Genomic DNA, 19,043 nt, shown 5'->3' with positions numbered 1-19,043 from the left:
TGTTTGTGTGCAGGGTCAAAATGATGATCAAATGGACATGAAGATCATCAAGCTCAAGATTATCTTGTAGTTTAGAATATTTCATTTATTTGTAATTTTCCTCTTTCTTTTTCTATTTCTTCAATTCATGTAATGTGTTGTAAATTCATATTTCATTTCTGGATATTGTAATTGACATTGTATCTTGTGTGTGATTATCAATAAAGCTCAAGTTTTCCTTAATGAGCTCTTGTAGCACCCTACCTTTTAATAAAGGCAAGATACCTGTGTATAGTGCTATTCCCGGGATCACTGATAGCACACACATTACAAAATATAGTAATCATTGCAATAATATCAAATTACTACATCGTTGATCCAGAGGGTACAATAAAACCTTACAATTTGCATAGTCACATGGACTAGCTCAGAATAAACACAGCGGAAAGTAAATCAGCAATGAGCCTTCATCATCTTCATGTGCCACAGGCAGTCATGTTGGAATGTAGACTCGAGATCCTACCACGTACTTCTCCTCAGAAAATCCTGCACGTTTGAATATGCAGCCCCACGAATGGAGGTCAGTACAATGATGTACTGGCAAATGACACTTATATGGTGGCAGTTTTCAGGCATGACTATCTACATGATATTTGGCTAGTGGAGTTTAGGCAAATTTGCATAAAGCCAATTTTATCCTATATTTTATTTAAAACAAAACATTTTGAAAATCTTTGAATGTCATTATGAAATCACACCATGGTTAAATCCTCCATGGGTTTTAGAATAATCACATGGTTACATCTCCCATGAGTTTTACAAGGGTGATCAAATTTTAAATACATTCAGAAAAGGTGATGAGATTCTTCCGTACATTCCTTGCCTAGAAGCTCAAATTGTCCATAACCGGGGACACGGCTAAGATCTTAGGTTTACTCTCGAGAGGTTGTGCACTTTCACCTTACGACCCACCCTTCCCAAGAGAAGAAATGAGACAAGATCTTTCAGAAGGAGGCTTCAACCATAACCAGCTAGACCCGTTCCCGTTTGGTTGCAAGCCACATCATCATGTCTAGCAACAAGTTTGGCCTCACAACTTACTTAATCCCGGCAGAGCCCATAATACCATAAGGCTGCACTGGAAGCTAACTAAAACATGGACGGCATATTAATCTCTTTAATCCTGAGTGGCCATCCACAAGTGCACCCTCAGGCGATGACAACCACAATGTGGCCCTGAGTAGCCACTCAACATTTGAGCACCCTCAGGCGATGACAACCACAATGTGGCCCTGAGTAGCCACTCAACAATTGCGCACCCTCAGGCGATGACAACCACGATATGGCCCTGAGTAGCCACGTACCCTCAGGCGACGACAACCACAAAGTGGCCCTGAGTAGCCACGTACCCTCAGGCGACGACAACCACACCGTGGCCCTGAGTAGCCGCCCACCATTCAACCAATCCACCCAGGTGTTTCATTAAGGTTGTTAATTTTCACTTTTCAAACCATCACAATCAAAACAATGAAACAACATTTGGCATTTGATATTGCAGAGCAGAAATAAAGTATCCTATCAATAGGTTCAGGAGTAGCTACACACTACTAGGGTTTGCTAAGCATAGCATAATACTTTTCTTTTGAAATCAAAATCCTACCATGCATACTAGTTTCAAAACACTAATGCATATATAAAATAAGTAGGATTTGAATGTCACTTGCCTTTTGGTAGTCGAAGCGCGTTCACTTCTCTTAATCAAAATACGTGCCTCTCCGTACAAACTATAACATAAAATATAGCACAGCATAAACACTCTATTCAACAACAACCACAAAATCAAACAAGACAACAATCGAAAATCGCTCTATGCTACTAAGGTGTGGCATGAGGTTTGGCTTGCAAGATATGGCGGTGAGAGTTTGGACGAAAGTCACATGATTAGAAAGAGATGGATTATCCAAGATATAATTGAAGATTCTTTATGCTTTACAAGAGCATGAAAAGAATTTGAAACGGCTCATGTGAATTGAATCACATAAGTGACAAATAGTACAAGAACAATACTATTAAATAAGTGTGACAAAAATTACTCAAAATAGTATGAACTACACATAGGCTTGGGTATAAACAAATGATATATAGAATTACTCAATTTACTCATTTGTAAGTTGAATAATTGTAAACTAAGTCAAATGAGTGAATGAAAATGAATCTGGATAGACACGATATTGGTTCAAGGTAAAGTGTCTAGTGGCATTGGTGTGCGGATGAGATCATAAGTTTCACCTTCACAAAAGAATCACGTTGAGAAGGGATTATAGAAATCGATAACAGATACATACTCAAATTCCCATATTTGAACCTGAGTATTTGCAAAGTGATTCAAAGATTTTTGGATGGTGGTGATATTGACTGAAGTACTGTAAAGCAATGCTTATGCAATCGACATAGTGTGAAAACAACCAGAAGTAAGCTATGCATTAACTGTGAACATGATAAAGAATTATAACTGGTCCTAGAAGATGGGTATGATCATAAGGATCATTTTGCCTAAAGGAACTATATCGAAACCAGTTATAGGACTACACTTTTCATGAAAAGTTATTAGAAGAAGTTTTCCGGATGGAAGAACTTTCTACATGGGAGTTGTAGAGAATTCCATTACAAGCGTATCTCCAGAAGAATCTCTCGGAAAAAGTTGGTAGAATTTATTTTATAGATGATGTTACGGAACATAGTGGTACTGCGAAAATAAAGTGGGCGAAACTGCCACACAATATGTCAAAGATGATCTACGTGATTTACCGATTCCGACGGTATAGGGTTTGTCAAAATCCGATGGATAGAACTTAAGATATGAATTTTACAAAACTAAACATAAGTGGTCACAGTTCTAATGGTGTACGAAAAGTTGTCCGAACAAGTTGCTCAGATAGAAAAACTTTCTACATGAAAGTTATAGAGAATCTAATTACGAACTTAACGGAAAAACCACTATTCTAAACGGATATGTAGATCTAAAGAAATAAAATTGCGAAATTACTAAAGACAATCTACGAAAAAGGATGGAAATAGAATTATTACCGGACAAGAGATACGGATCAAGAGATACGGATGTCGCGTCGCGAACTGCAGCGTCGCGTGCGAGTCCTGGCAGTGTGCTGCGCGGGGGAGAAGAGAGGCGCCGGGCGCCGGGTGCGTTTGGAGCTGCCCCTTGGGGCTCTTTATATAGTCTCTAGGCTGGAGGTAATTTAACTAAAGAAGCGATGTGGGACTAAAAGAAGAAAAGAAAAAGTGCGGCGACGTGCAATGGCTGCGTGTGGCGCGTGCGCTGGGGAGTTGGGCTGGGGGCTGGGCTGAAAAGGAAAAAAGGAGGCAGGGGCGAGCTGGGCTGAGGCAGTGGCGCCGGGTGGGCCGAATCGGCCAGATGGGCCGCAGCGTGAGCGACGCCGCTGTCTGCCGCACGCGGGCGGTGGCGCGCGGGCTGGGCTGTTTTTTTTATACTGACATTGGAAATACACTTTGAGGTTTTAAATAAAATCGGAAAAATACAAATAAGGTACCGTTGGATTCGTTAAAAAAAATGCTTCCTTATGAGACTAAATTTGGAACAAAAACATAAACTTTATAAAACTAAAATTTGACATATATGTCTATGTGGCTATATTGCCTTTTTAGGGTTTAATGTTTTCTTAAATAAAATATTTTATAAGTTTCAAAACCTTCGAACAAAATAGAGTATTGTTAGAAAATCTTTTTAAACTAAGATTTATGAAAACTACTATATTTTTGCAAAAACCTTTTTAATAAGTTATATACATTTGGCATATATGTTTGATTTTGAAAATACTTTAAAACCAAAAGTCTTTGGAAGTCAACATTTTGGAAAAATACTTTTAAATAACTTTCAAAAGTTTTAATTCTTAGTGAATTTCATTCAATTTTAAACAATCAATCGTCAAATTTATTTTTATTTTACATTCCAAAATTTTGAAAATTTCGGGATGTGACAGCTCTATGTAATTGTTGTATTATTCATAATTTTGATTAATGATAATTGTTTGTTAAATTATCTCAAGTTTGAATTATGTGATAACCATTTGAAGTTTGAATTTGAAATTCAATTCAAATTTGGTTTGAATTCAATCATACAACTTAATTTTAGAACCCAATCATGCAACTTAAGATTTCAATGCAATATCACTTCTCTTCTCTCAAAACCCTAATTTAAATAAGTAGGAACATGTTCATCGCACTCTCGAAACCCTAACCCTGTAAGGTGTCGAGAGAGAAACCTGTCCCCCTTCGATGCAGTTTTGTTTTAAAAGCGCGAAATTTCCCCGTAAATTACAATGCAATGCACATCCCTTTCTAAAATCTACCCCTCGATCGTCTCTAAACCTGGGACATTACAGTATCGGACTCTGCTCCAAGATGAAATAGGTGGATACTTTCCTATTTTCTTTGTTCGAAAAGAAACAAGCTCACGAGCCACTCGAAAGAGATCAAATCCAAAGGAGAGTTCCAGTAGGTCATAGCTGATACGCGTACAGCACGCGTCCGTTGGGAACCCCAAGAGGAAGGTGTGATGCGTACAGCAGCAAGTTTTCCCTCAGTAAGAAACCAAGGTTTATCGAACCAGTAGGAGCCAAGAAGCACGTTGAAGGTTGATGGCGGCGAGATGTAGTGCGGCGCAACACCAGGGATTCCGGCGCCAACGTGGAACCTGCACAACACAACCAAAGTACTTTGCCCCAACGAAACAGTGAGGTTGTCAATCTCGCCGGCTTGCTGTAACAAAGGATTAGATGTATAGTGTGGATGATGATTGTTTGCAGAAAACAGTAGAACAAGTATTGCAGTGGATTGTATTCGATTAAAAGAATGGATCGGGGTCCACAGTTCACTAGAGGTGTCTCTCCCATAAGATAAATAGCATGTTGGGTGAACAAATTACAGTTGGGCAATTGACAAATAGAGAGGGCATGACCATGCACATACATGATATGATGAGTATTGTGAGATTTAATTGGGCATTACGACAAAGTACATAGACCCCTATCCAGCATGCATCTATGCCTAAAAAGTCCACCTTCAGGTTATCATCCGAACCCCTTCCAGTATTAAGTTGCAAACAACAGACAATTGCATTAAGTATGGTGCGTAATGTAATCAATAACTACATCCTCGGACATAGCATCAATGTTTTATCCCTAGTGGCAACAGCACATCCATAACCTTAGAGGTTTCTCTCACTCCCCGCATTCACGGAGACATGAACCCACTATCGAGCATAAATACTCCCTCTTGGAGTTACAAGCATCAACTTGGCCAAAGCATCTACTAGTAACGGAGAGCATGCAAGATCATAAACAACACATAGATTGATAATCAACATAACATAGTATTCTCTATTCATCGGATCCCAACAAACACAACATATAGCATTACAGATAGATGATCTTGATCATGTTAGGCAGCTCACAAGATCCGACAATGAAGCACATAAGGAGAAGACAACCATCTAGCTACTGCTATGGACCCATAGTCCAGGGGTGAACTACTCACTCATCACTCCGGAGGCGACCATGGCGGTGAAGAATCCTCCGGGAGATGAATCCCCTCTCCGGCAGGGTGTCGGAGGCGATCTCCTGAATCCCCCGAGATGGGATTGGCGGCGGCGGCGTCTCTGGAAGGTTTTCCGTATCGTGGCTCTCGGTACTGGGGGGGTTTCGCGACGAAAACTATATGTAGGCGGAAGAGCAGGTCAGGGGGCCACACGAGGGGGCCAGACGACAGGCCGGCGTGGCCAGGGCTTGGGCCGCGCCGCCCTACTGTGGCGCCGCCTCGTGGCCCCACTTCGTCTTCTCTTCGGTCTTCTGGAAGCTTCGTGTGAAAATAGGCCCCTGAGCGTTGATTTCGTCCAATTCCGAGAATATTTCCTTACTAGGATTGCTGAAACCAAAAACAGCAGAAAACAGCAACTGGCTCTTCGGCATCTCGTTAATAGGTTAGTGCCGGAAAATGCATAAATATGACATAAAGTATGCATAAAACATGTAGATATCATCAATAATGTGGCATGGAACATAAGAAATTATCGATACGTCGGAGACGTATCAATAGCCAAAACACCTAATAAGTTAGACGTATCCGGACAGAGATTTGGTGCACATGGGCACCAGTGATCTTGTTTTAAAAAAATAAAAAATCATATTTTTGAGTTTCAAAAAAATCTGGAAAAAAAAAATCTGCAAATAGTCTATGATGTATCCCACAAACGTGCAAAAAATCAATTTAAAATACTTAATATTTTGAGCTACACAAATATGTTAAAATTGTAGATCTAGGTAGTCATTTTCAAATCTTCAAAACTTATCAGATTTTGTCATTTTTATCTAGCTCAAAATAAAAATAATTTCGGATTGGGATTTTGCATGTTTGTGGAATGTATCAATGACAGTCTTCAGAATTATTTTCATGATTTTTATAACTTGTAAAAATATTTTTAAATTTTCCTTAACATAGTGAGAGCACTGGAGCTCGGGAGCTAAAAACACTTTTTCGGACGTATCCTCTTTGGAAAAGCAACCACAAGCATCCCATCAGTTTCTTCTACAGGACCATTAGGACCATCTCCTTCTTTGGTTAGCCACGGCATGAAAATAAGAATTATTAACTACAAGCTCGAATATTACTCGTGTACGATTTCACAGGCATCTAAGGAAAGAAGCAGTGTTTAGCGTTGCGTCCATTTCTTCTCAGCGAGAGGTTCTTTGCAAGACTCATCTCATTCAAGTTTCCCTCAACTTCAGTTTACCTCCCCAAGAAATTCTTCGTTTCTTGCACACGCTCAAGAGAACCAAAGCATCTTGAGAAGCTGACATCAATGGATTCCTACAAAATCTTGTTCTTGCGATCTCGCCCACACGTCCAAGGCAGCGGCAGCAGCGATCTGGCCGGCCAAGAGCGATGGGCTGCTCGTCGTCCAAGAAGCTCGACGAGGAGGAGGCCGTGAAGGCGTGCCACGACCGGCGGAGCTTCGTGAAGAAGGCGATCGCGCAGCGGAACCTGCTGGCCTCTTCCCACGTCGCCTACCTCCAGTCCCTCCGCCGCGTCTCGCTCGCGCTCTTCTACTACCTCGCCGAGGACGAGCACCTCTACTTCCTGCAGGAGTCGTCGTGCAGGCACCACCCGTCCTCGCCGGAGAACAAGGTCTTTGTCCTGAACTGCCTGAAGCAAGGAGGGGCGCCGGTGCATCCGCTGGTGGAGCAGTGGGACGGCGAGGACGGGGCTGCCGAGACAGCTGTCGTGGATGGGTTCTTCGGCGTGGATCCTCGGCTCTTCCATCCACCGGCGAACAATGTGCCGCCGTCATCGCCACGTCCGCTGCCTCCGGGATGGGACTTGTTCTGGATTGACCCTTTCTCTTCCCTGCCGACCGATCGTGACCATTGCTACATGAATCATGGCGTCGAAGAGGCGAACGCTGATCAAGAAGATGAGGAGATACCGGAGCTGGAAGAAGCAAGCGTGGATGACAACGATGGCGGCGATCGAGAAGAGGAGTCGGAGGAACAAGAGGAGGAGGCTGGTCACGAGCAGGCAGGGGCCGCACATCGAGTAATGGAGGAGCCAAGGAAGGAAGAAGAGAAGAAGGTGGTGGATGCGATCCACAAACTGAGAGTGATGACCAGCGCCGAGATCGAGCAGCAGAGCAGCCCCGGCCGCTTCACCGTGTACGTCGACAGGCCGCCGGCGAGCGTGGCGGAGGCCATGAGGGACATCAAGGCCCATTTCTCCAAGGTCGCGGAAATCGCCGGCGAGGTCTCGGTGCTGCTGGAGGTCGTCCCCTACCAAAAGAAAGGTACGATCCTCCTATCTGAACTTCTGAAGAACTATCCCCTGTCATGTCAATTGCTCTGCTTCAGAGTTCAGACTAGAGCAAGTGAGCACACATTCAGGACATGTCGTAGAGCTGTAGCGTTGATCATTGCTATCTTGTACGTAGACAGTTCGAACACCTGCTCCGAGAGGGGATGTCGACGGCGAGGACGGTGACGAGCAAACCGGCGCCCGGGAAGCCTCGCCGGAGCCATTCGAGCTCTTCCAGAGCCACAAGGAGAGCCTTGACAGACTCTACGAGTGGGAGAAGAAGCTCTACGACGAAGTGAGGGTATGATTGATCCGTGCACACACACTTCTCCCAAAATTCAGAACCAGTTAAGATTGAACTGAAAACTAAGAATTTGTAGGCAGGGGAGCGCGTGCGGCTGTCGTACGAGAAGAAGTGCGCGCAGCTTCGGAGCCAAGACGCCAACGGCGCGGAGCCGTTCGCGATCGAGCGGACTAGGGCCGCCATGAGGGACCTCCGGACCAAGCTCAACATCTCCCTGGCCTCCGTCGATGCGGTATCCCGGCGGGTCGCCGCCGTCCGCGACGACGAGCTTCTGCCGCAGCTCGCGCAGCTCATCCGAGGGCTGGCGAGGATGTGGCGGGTGATCGGCGACGCGCACCGGGTGATGAAGCGCACGGCGGACGAGGCGAGCGCGCTCCTCTCCGCGTCGGCCGCCCGGGCGGAGGGAGGCGTCGGTGGCCCGCCACCGGGCCCGACGCGGGCTGCCACGGCCGCCGGCGCGCTCGCGAGCGAGCTCCGTGGGTGGCGAGCGGCGCTGGAGGCCTGGGCCGAGTCGCAGCGCGGTTACGCCGCGGCGCTCTGGGGCTGGGCGCGGAGCTGCGTCAAGGACGGCGAGGACATGCCGCGCCTGCTCGTGTCCTGGGCGCGCGCCGTCGAGGCCGTCGACGTCGAGGCGGTGACCCGGGCCGTGGAGGTCGTCGCGGCGGAGGCCTCGGCCATCGCGACAGCCGCGAGGCGGCGCAACAGCAACAACGGAGTGGAGGAGCCGAACGAGGAGGAAGGGAAGAGGAGGGTCTGCGTCGGGCTGGCGGCGGCGCTGGGCGCCATCGCTGAGGCAGGCGGCATGGCCTCCGCGGCGTACGGCGAGCTGGTGGCCGAGATGGAGCAGAGGGAACGGGAGATCGAAATGGCGGGAAGGGACAACGAGGAGTCGTCAATTCAAAACAATCCACAGTAGCATCCCAGGATGTGTAAATTGTAAATCAGGCTCCACAAATCAAAATTCACAATTAACTGAAGAAAGTTAGAACACTGAATTGGTGCGAGCCATTGATCTTGCTCCCGTTCGCTGGCATAAAAATTGTTCAGAAAATGTAGATTCAGTCAAGTAGTGAGTTGAAACCGGACAGAGATTTGGTGCACATGAGCTCCAGTGATTCTTTTTCAGAAAAATAATTAAAAATCAGATTTTTAAGTTTTAGAAAAATTTGAAAAAAAAATCATGATGTATTCAGTATTGTATCCCACAAACGTGTAAATTTTCAACTTAAAATAATGTGTATTTCGGGCTGCACAAAAATAACAAATATGTGGATCTGAGTATAGTGATTCAAATCTCAAAAGAAATTCAGAATTTGTTATTTTTGTGGAGCTCAGAAAACAAAACATTTGCAATTGAGATTTTATACGTTAGTGGAATACATCATTGGCTACTTTTAGAATTTTACTACATAATTTATTGAAATATATAAATATAGTTTTCGAATTTTTTAATACACTGAGATCACTGGTGCCCATGATCCAAAAGAGCTTTTCGGTTGAAACCCTGACATGGTATCAACTTGTCATCACGACTTGTAAATACCATAATATTAATGCTTCGGAGTTTAGTCTCTTCGCATGAACATAGCAGGTATAAAGTTGCATTACATAAATAACTAGGCACGGTAATAGAGTCACTGACACGACACGAGAGGACTCTGAAAAACTCAAGTCCATCAAGAGTTTTCATCAGCTAGAACACGACGACACCTCCCAGTCTGATGATACAGATACTGAGATAGTACGGGATACTACGACCATATTATGCTCCGGTAACTTGGCGATGTGCGAGACAGCGGCATCTCGACGGCTTGATCACTTGGACATGGCGCCGTTGGAGTGGGAGTCCCAGCCCCAGACGTCGACGGAGTCGCCGCCGAGCATCCGGCTGCTGTGCTCCAGGCTCTCCAGGCTGGCCATGCTCTGCATCGGCGAGCTCTGCACCTGCTCCGCCGGGGACAGGCTCCCGAAGTCGTCGGCGCCGCCGGGCAGGAAGTCCAGCCCGGCCAGCACGTCCGGGGCGCGGCACGGGTTCAGCGACGCCGGGGACAGGCCCAGGTGGCCCAGCCCGCACGATAGCGCGCCACGCGCCACCCTGTCCTCCGCCAGCTTCACCTGCAAAACGACCGACAGGATAATCAGATATAAAGGCTACCTGATGACTCATGCTTGATCACAGTGATTTCTTTTCAGAGGTGGATCACCTTCATCCTGAGGGCCTCCACGTCTGACTTGAGGATCCGGTTGTCGGTGACCGCCGTGGTGAACTGCTGGTTGGCGTCAGTCAGCTGCTTGAAGATGGACGCGTTGTCGCCCCGGAGCTGATCAACCTGCATTTCACTCACAATTCAGAACGAACTCAAGAAAACTTGCTACTACTAGGATCTTTGTTTCAAATAGCACGAGTCGTAGCGTTTACCTGTGTCTCCAGCTCAACCAGGTGAGCTTGCTTCCTCTTCCTGGATCGCCGAGCCGATTCTCGGTTCGACACCATCCTGTCATTTCAAAACGGCCGTTATTGTGTTTCAAAAGGTTAACAGCTAAGTTCGGCAACAACAAGTGATCCCTCAAAAAGAAAATCAGGAACAAACAAGTGTTCATGTTTCTTGACGTACCGTCTCATCCTCTTCACGTCCGTTGGGTTCGTGCCCTGGTCGCACATGCCACCCTCCATGTCGAACATCGACTCGCTGTCGGAGTCCGAACCGCTCGTGCCGCCGAAAGCCTGGTTCTCCTTCATACTTAGATTGGTCGCGGACGTGGGACTCGCTGCTGCTACAACATAGATAGATCGTAAAACAGAGCATCAGAAAAGATAGCAATCATGTGAACTCCGGTTTCGATATAGCAGCACTGATACCTGCCAAAAATTTGATATCAAGTGGTTCAGTGTGCAGTTCACTAACTTAAGCATGGCACACAGGAATGCACTTTTCATGTATGTAGTTACCATATGGACCTACTAAGCAAAAACTGTGGAAGAGGAACGTACCGTAGATTGAAGATTGAGACTCGATTGTGGTGGAGACTGCGGGGTGCCGGGCGCCGAGATTGGGTGACTGGGACCAGAGGTGGTTCTGAATGCTTCCGTTGAGGGTGTTCTGCTTAAAGCAAATTCACTAGAGTCATCAATCACACCTGCATGTGGGATCTCTACAACTACAACAACAAAAAAGTCTCGGGCAGTAGCATTACAACTAATCCATGACACCTGCTATGGAAGATTCAGTGTACTTCAGTAAAGAAAAAAACGGTGACACTTGGCAGTATAAAAGATTCAAGCAAAATTCAACTGTCTGTCAAATTCAGGTAGTTAATTGTTGGTTCAATTGCCAAAAGGTTTGGCGGCACCTGATTTTGGTTATGGCATATATTAGAATTCAGATTAACTGCCAATTGTTTCGTTGAATTTCAGTGCAATTCAGAAAAAAAAAAAAAACCCTTTTGGTGGTTGGTTGAATCGAAAAGGCAACATCACGATTCCCAGTTGGTGGCTAAAATTTGACTGAAATAAAAATAGTGAAACCAACTCCTAACTTTGCCATGAGAACCTTAAGCCACCTCTCAAATAATAGTTTCATTACTTAAGCATGTTGCTGATAGGAAAGCCTAGGCCGCATCTGATCCACAGATCACAGGAGATTAAATGAATTCCTGAGACATACAGAACGAATCACGCAAGCTGCAGATACCATATCGTATAGTACTAACATCAAAGGAAAAAACCATCTATTATCGTGTGCGATTGAAGAACACTGACCGAATCGCCGAAGCCGAAGCCAGCGAGGTCGGCGGCGGAGAAGATGCCGAAGTCCGCGCCGCCGTCGGCGTGCCCGGGCTTCTGCTCGGCGGCGGCCAGCGCGCCCCGGCAGCGGATGAAGGCCTCCAGCTCCAGCTCCGACGCGCACTTCTTCATCGCCGATCGTAGGTATGCGGGGAGTTGAGCTGAGGTTAGGTGATGTGAGCTTGGGAGTCTGGCTGGTGCTCCGGTGCGTGCGTGGGCGTCGGCGTGCGGTGCTTTTAGAGGGAGATGCCGCGGCGGTGAACTGAAGCGGGACGCTGCAAGGAAGAAAAGCTCTTTTCGGCGGTCGATCGATCAATCAGAAAAAGAAGGAAAGGGAAGTGAGGAAAGGTGGCTGGCTGGAAGGAGGAAGTCGGGCGTGGAAAGCGGTTTGGGTCGTCTCTCGGACATGTTTTTGGAGATATCTACGGGTTTGCCATTCCGATCGGCAGCGTGCGTGCCGCCGTATCCATGGACGCTGGACCACGGTTTTCTTTTCTCTAGAGTCTAGATCCTCGTCACCACGAAATTTCTAGGCAGTGGAGGAGAAAGTGTAAGAGCATCCCCACTCGTTGGCGCTCCCCACGCCCAAATCCGGCGAAATTTTCGTCCGGATTGGATGAAGTTTTGGCGTGGGGAGCGCTAGTTTCCCAGCCGCGTGCCCAGGCGAAGTCGACGATGCGAATTTAAAAAACGGAAACTTGACAAACTTCGGCTAAATTCGGGTGAATATAGACTAAATTTAATGATATTTAGACTAAAACGGGCGGAGTTCATACATAGAGGCCGAATTCGACTATATTTCGAATTCGGCTAGGGGAATTCAAACGCTAATTTTAAAACACGGCGCTCTACATGCCCATACGGCGGTAGAACACCGTGTAGTCGTCGCCGCCGTCGTCGGAGCCGTCGTCCTCGACCTTCGGCACCTTCGGCCGCGCTGCGGCTGGCCGCCACGGCCGGCGTCTCCCCACCCCGGGGATGGCTTGTACCGATCGTCGTCGGAGGACTCGAGGTCGACGACGGGGACGACGCCGGATGGAGGTGTCGCAGACGGCGGTACCGCGCGACATCGTCGTTGGCGGTTGGAGCGGCGCGGCGGCGAGTTGGCGTGCGGCGGCCAGTCCGGCTCGGCCGCCGCTGCTCCGCCTCCCCCGGCGCGCGCCGATCGCGCCCGGTCGATGCGGCGTCGTCGCGCGCTTTCTCCTCCTCCATGTCGGCAGCGACACGGCGATCGCCTCCGCCATCGCGGCCTCCTCCGCGCTTCGCCTCCTCCTCGCGGGCGGCTTGCGGCGGCCTCTTTCTTCGTCTTCTTCCGGCCGCTCTGCGGCGCGGAAGCTGTTCTCGGATGACGAGGGCGCCGCTGCGCCCTCGGTCGCCGGCGGAGACGCCGCTCTCCTTCTTGACGCGCACCGCGTCGAAGGCGGCGTCGCCTCCTCCCTCTTCACCGGCGCCAAGGATGACCTTGACGCCGATCCGGAAGACGACGAGCTGGCAGCCATGCGCCGTGGCTGCCGACGCTTCCCGACGGCGGCTCGCCGATGCCCTCGATGCCGATAGAGGGCATCGTGAGCACCGGGGAGTTGCCGCCTCGATGTGCTCGATGACGGCCTCGAGTGTCCGGCCCGGCGCGCCACCACCGTCGGCGGCCCGCGGCGTTGTTGCGCGCAGCGGAGGCGGCGGGCCGTCGAGGCCGCCGACTCCCGCTCCCACCGCCGGAGGAAGTAGGAGTTCCACCGCGTGTAGTTGTCGGGGTGGTGGCGCGGGTCGGCGCGCTCCTCGTCGGTCATCGTCATCCTCGCCTCCTCGATGGCGACGTCGAGGGCATGGCCCGCGGCGGCGGCGGGATTGGAACGCCGCCGCACTTAGCCGCCACCGCCTCTCGGGAGGCCTCGTGTCCGGCGGGCAGGGGTACCCGCCCGGTGGAGGAGGTGCCCCTCCCACGCGTGGAGAGACCGGCGGGCGAAGCCGTTGTTGGATGCGCCGTCGTCGTCGTAGAACGCCATCTTGAGAGTAGAGGGAGGGAGAGTGGAGGGAGAGTGGAGCACGGGGTACGCCTCGCGGCGAGCGGACCGACGTATATAGGCGTGGCTGGCGCGGGGATTAAATGCCGCGTGGATTGCGACGCGTCCGCGGCGAGCTGACCGGCGGCAGCCTTTAGTGCGCGCGGAAGACGATGTGTGCGCGGAAGACGAAGACATTAACTCGCCGCGTGGCCGGCGAATGCATGCCGGCGGCAGGCTTTTTACAGCGCGCGGAAGACGACGACATTAACTCGCCGCGTGGCCGGCGATTTTACAGCGCGCGGAAGACGATGCGATGAGGACGACGATCGGTTTCTCTCGCCGACAAGTTGGGGCCACCAGACGCGCGGGAAGTTTCCTCGCCGTTTCGCGCGCTTTCCTTTCGTCCGGAGTCCCCGAGCGCTCCCCGGGGGGCCGGGGGGGCGTGGGATCGCCGGATGAATTTAGGCCCAAATCCGGACGAAAACGAGGAACCGGGGGCGCGACTGGGCCGAATTTCGCCGTCCGGATGGAAAAAACGCTCGCCGGGGGCCTGTTCGGGGGGACGAGTGGAGATGCTCTAATACTCCTCTGTTAAACAAATAAGTGACTTAACTTTTTGTAGAAATGGATCACGGTAAAAATACGTTTAGATAGATAAAATTAGCTCACTTATTTGTAGATGGAGGGAGTAGTAATAGTATGGATGCACCTCGAAATGAACATTTGTTACGGGCGTGTACGTGGAATTTTTCACTTGTCACTTCGTACGAAATTGGGAGTGAAGTTGAAAACGGTATAAAATCTCGCTTTTCGTTCTGACTCCAATGTTGAGCGACCGAGGTATAGTTGAGCGGAGATAACCAACCTTTGGTAGGAGGCCAGTGGCACTCCTAGTATTAAACTCTAGATTTGATATTTTGGTGTCTCATAAAAGCAAACGACATGGTGTGTCGTGTGCATGAGCCTCATCAAATTCAATATTATTGCTTCCGACCCCAAATTGGGTAGCCATATACTACATTCATTCCTTTTTTGGGTAGTAAATGCAAAACCTTTTTTATTTTATTTGATGCATTGATAGAAAGAGTTTGATACAAGCCAAGAGATGCAATACCCGACATTGTACACACTAAGTCGTAGGGAGCAGTGCCGCTAGACCCGAAGCCCTGGTTGTCGCTCACAACTTGGCTTCCACTTTATCCTATCGAGCAAGCCACTAGGGTCGGGCCACGTATCGTTGAAGATGACTGTGTTGTGCTGCCTCGAAAGCCACAAAGCCAAGAGCATGTGTGCCGAACACCGTATGGATAGCCTGGATGATAGCGTCCCACCAATCCAGTACAAAATATACTCCCTCATGCCCAAAATATGTTGCGTATAAAGTTTGGTCAAAGTCAAACTTCGTAAAATTTGATTATATATATATTGATAAAATATAGACACGTAGAGTGAGAAATTAATATTTTTAGAATCATCATGAAATATACCTTCATATTATGTATGTATGGTACAGCAGATCTTCGTATCATTATCCACATTTGTGGTCAAAGTTGGCTAGATTTGACTTGCACGGGGAATTATGTGCATCATATTATGAGCAAGAGGGAGTACTGCTTCCTATGTTCATAAAAGGATGTTTTACATTCGTATAAATTTAGACTATAACTCTCTTAAATTTAGGTAAACCTACAACACTCGTTTTCTGGATTGTGTAAGTATATTACTAAGTTTTGCCAAAAGTTAATTTGGACAGGAGGGAGAGAGCAATAATTTTGCACGTCGTCCTCACTCCCTTCATTGGTAGAATGGGACGGGGCCGGGCCAACAGCATGGTATATATTTTGATAGTTGAGAGAGGACGTACGTCCAGGTTCATAATGTACGTTTCCTTGCTCCGACCGTGAGATTCCACGACGAAACGCCGGCGTATCTTCCCTGTGCGCATGTCGCGTTCGACACCACGCAGGACCGACGTGTATCTTTTACGCCCCACGTATCGCCTCCGTTGTACATTGTTCACACTGACGCAGATACGATCGATATAGCAGAAAAAGAAACCACAGATCGATCGAGGGGCATTTTGGGGAACGCGACGGATACCCGCATCCGATCGCCGTTCCAGACCAGACCGAACCAAAGGGAAAGGCGAGGTCGGCGGGGCGAGCTGGACTGCACGAGGAGGAAGACGACGACGACGTCAGCACGGGGGCATTCTGGGCAATTCGCGGGCGCGGAGGAATGGGCGCTGACTCGGATCCGCACCGACCTCCGGGAACCTCCGGGCCGTGCACGTGGACACCCCCGTACTACAGCACCTGATTCTCTACCCGAACGGCCAGTGACAGGTGGGGTCAGAAGACCTGGGGCCGCACGTACAGCGACACGAGCGCGTACGGCCGTGGGAGGGCAGCAGGAGCCGCGGCTGCCGTGACGCGTAGGGCCACCACCGGCAGTCAGGGAATACGTCCGCGTCAGCGTCGATGGATCCTCTGTGGCGATCACCCTGGTGCGCCCGCACGCGTGTTGCGAGGCCAGTGGCGCGAACCGACGTTCGTGGTACAGATCGCTGGGTTTGGAGATGCCGCAGAGGATCCCGTGTGGTGCGTGCTGCGGTGGTGTCGCGACGCGTCCGAGTCAGGTGACGCACTTGGCCGAGTTGGCTGCTTTGTCCTCTTCCTCTTCCTCTCCACCCAACCCCCACTCTCGACGTTTATTTTGCTCGGTGTGTCAATGTCGCTTTGCTTTGCTCTAGAACCTCCCGACGTCTGTAGTTCGGCGCAGGCGCGCAGCACAGCCTTCGACGACACGTCTCCTAGCTACGGGGACAGTTTGAGTGTGCCTGGATCTATCAGCCGTGGTCCGATGCATTTTGGACGCTAAAATTGATCTTACACATCTCTTTGCGGATTGCGCATGAGGACATCCTCAATGAGGCGACGCTAAATTCAAACTAGTGCAGTATTTTGAAACACGTTTTTTAACGTAGAAACTTCGAAAAAGATGTTCAAATTTGAATAACATGGCCTCTTCATCCCCTTCCTCTTCCTCCTCCTCGTCCAGCCATCTTCGGTGACGGCGTCCCCCTCCTCCTCCTGGTAGTCCGTCGGTGGGGAGCTAGAGCTGCTCGGCGTGGCAGTTCTATCCCACCAATCTCGCCATCCCGGCGTCTTCCCCTCGCTATCGGGGTCCGATTGCAAAGAGAGGTTGGTCATGGCTCCACCGATTAAAGATGAATGGCGGCGGCCGGCTGGAGATCCGCATGCGCAGACGTAGGGTCTTACTGAGCGGGGATGAATGTCGGTGTTGAAATCGAAGAGGGACGCGGCGATTTATGAGTTTGCGCTCCATTCCGGCTGTTCGCGCGTCGATCGACGCAGTTGCCACTCCGGCGGTTGCCCTTCCCATCAGTTGCTATGCTTAAATTCGCGCCAGATGAGAAGCAGTATCGAGCTAGGGTCGCTAGCAGGCGGGCCTGTGGGAGAAGCGAGCGCGACCGCGCAAACGCAAACGTGTCGCATATTTGGGCCACGTTTGCGTCTGGACGGACGGCGGACACTAAGCGTCGGGCCGCTCGGCCTGGCTACAGACTCTTTTTTCGACCGCGCGGTCGCTCAACGGTCGCTCAGCGCCCTCTTTGCGTTGGAGATGCCCTAAAAAATGATCTTTGAAAATGATTGTATGTTTATGTCTGGGATGCCTCCAGCGGTTCGACATATTTTTTTTATATTTATTGACAATAGAGTACATAGTTGGCGAAAAAATACGAAAATCTAAAAACATAGCGAAATCTACTTGCGTCTAGTCATCGCTGCCGATGAGGTCGATGACCTACGTTATCTCCCATGGCCTATGCGGCACCAGCGTCGGCAGATGGTATATCGCCAACGCATGAGGAGGAGGAATGGTAGCGACCAGCTGCGGCTCTGGCCAGGGATCCGATGCCACGGTAGGAACAGGAGACGGGCTGCACCCGCTTCGGAGTCACCGGAGGTGTCACCGGCGTCCCCTGCGCCAGCGCCGACTCGTGAAGCCGGAAGCCGAGGTCGTCTCACTAGGCGAGCTAGTCAATCTCGTTCTAGTCAATGGCGAGCTGGATGACCTCGTCCTCGGTGAGATCTGGCGGATGGTGCTTCGGATCCCACACAACGTCGTTGTCGTCGAAGCTCTCGTCCTCGTGGTCATCGCCCTCATCGTCGTCCTCGTCGTCATCCGTGAGGGCGTTCAGGAGTTCTCGCTTGAAGAACCCGACGTCGACGAGGTATCCCGCTCGGCAGCGCGGGTCGAACTCCCATATCCTGAACGTGATCCAACTATACAAGTTGAGATCGAACGCCAGATCTTCGCATATATCCAGCTGCAATATGAACCGCCGGTCCAGGACCTCGTCGTGCCACTCTTGTCCCGCCCCAGGAATGGGAGGCGCCATGTACAATCGTGGCTTCTTGCTTCCACATGAGGAGCTAGCCTCGCCATCTTGATTCTTTTTGCAGAAGAGCTAACCTTTTGCCCATGGTGTAGGTCGAAAAAAGGGGGCGGCGACTACTAGGGCGATGGCAATAGTGTGGGCTAGGAAATGGCCACCGTCAGTGCCCTTAAAAAGGCTGGCAAGAACCTAGCAACGTTAAGGCGCGCCTCGTCTGCAAGGCCTTGGCGCAGAAGCCGCAGCCTCGCCGCCATTAACGCGGTGTAGAAAGTTGTCCAGCACCGCCCGCCCACTGCTAGCCCGCAGAAAGACCAAATATCCGTGCCCGAGTGCAAAGGGCTCTTCCAGCGGTAAACTGGATTTTAGCGGACGTGTGCGCTGACCGCGCCATTTTCACGGAGACACACGACGCATATTTAAGCTACGTTTGCATCTCTGCGAGCAGGCCGTAAAATTTACGTCAGGCCGCTGAGGTACAACCCTATATTTTAACCGCGCGATCCAAACAAATACGCATCGGTCCACTGGAGATGCCCTTAAAATAATACTCATGTGGAACAGTTCGAGGTCTATTGTCTCCTTCCTTTGCTTGTCTTTCCGACCGGAGTAGATCCATGCATATACTCCTGCATTCTATAAAGTTTGAGTTATATGCTACCAAATAAAGTAGAT

At 49.6% G+C, this 19,043-nt stretch overlaps 2 protein-coding genes and 1 long non-coding RNA gene across 4 annotated transcripts; 1 reads left to right on the top strand and 2 right to left on the bottom strand.

Moving 5' to 3' along the window:
* Positions 1 to 306: 306 nt before the first annotated feature.
* On the bottom strand, positions 307 to 3,165 carry LOC139831922 (uncharacterized). The gene is made up of 3 exons (XR_011746323.1): positions 3,067 to 3,165; positions 1,704 to 1,763; positions 307 to 525 (listed from the first exon to the last, which is right to left on the bottom strand). It is a non-coding gene; the product is annotated as an uncharacterized lncRNA (long non-coding RNA).
* Positions 3,166 to 6,779: 3,614 nt separating this feature from the next.
* Positions 6,780 to 9,182, top strand: LOC127308019 (uncharacterized). The gene is made up of 3 exons (XM_051338783.2): positions 6,780 to 7,849; positions 7,998 to 8,158; positions 8,238 to 9,182. The coding sequence occupies exons 1-3, from the start codon at positions 6,955 to 6,957 to the stop codon at positions 9,075 to 9,077; spliced, it is 1,896 nt and encodes a 631-aa protein (XP_051194743.1). The 5' UTR covers positions 6,780 to 6,954; the 3' UTR covers positions 9,078 to 9,182.
* Positions 9,183 to 9,694: 512 nt separating this feature from the next.
* LOC127308018 (bZIP transcription factor RISBZ4) lies at positions 9,695 to 12,307 on the bottom strand. 2 transcript variants are annotated; one of them, XM_051338781.2, is made up of 6 exons: positions 11,922 to 12,307; positions 11,154 to 11,262; positions 10,777 to 10,936; positions 10,581 to 10,656; positions 10,366 to 10,491; positions 9,695 to 10,276 (listed from the first exon to the last, which is right to left on the bottom strand). In XM_051338781.2, exons 1-6 carry the CDS (start codon positions 12,075 to 12,077, stop codon positions 9,977 to 9,979), a joined length of 927 nt encoding a protein of 308 aa, XP_051194741.1. In that variant the 5' UTR covers positions 12,078 to 12,307; the 3' UTR covers positions 9,695 to 9,976. The 2 variants fall into 2 exon arrangements, with proteins under 2 accessions (XP_051194741.1, XP_051194742.1); XM_051338782.2 differs by having other exon boundaries at positions 10,777 to 10,933; positions 11,922 to 12,306.
* Positions 12,308 to 19,043: the final 6,736 nt, after the last annotated feature.

The sequence above is a fragment of the Lolium perenne genome, chromosome 6 (assembly GCF_019359855.2).
Source record: "Lolium perenne isolate Kyuss_39 chromosome 6, Kyuss_2.0, whole genome shotgun sequence".
NCBI lineage: Eukaryota > Viridiplantae > Streptophyta > Magnoliopsida > Poales > Poaceae > Lolium > Lolium perenne.
Note: the sequence above shows the minus strand (reverse complement) of the source record. Positions and strands in the feature narration are given on the sequence as shown.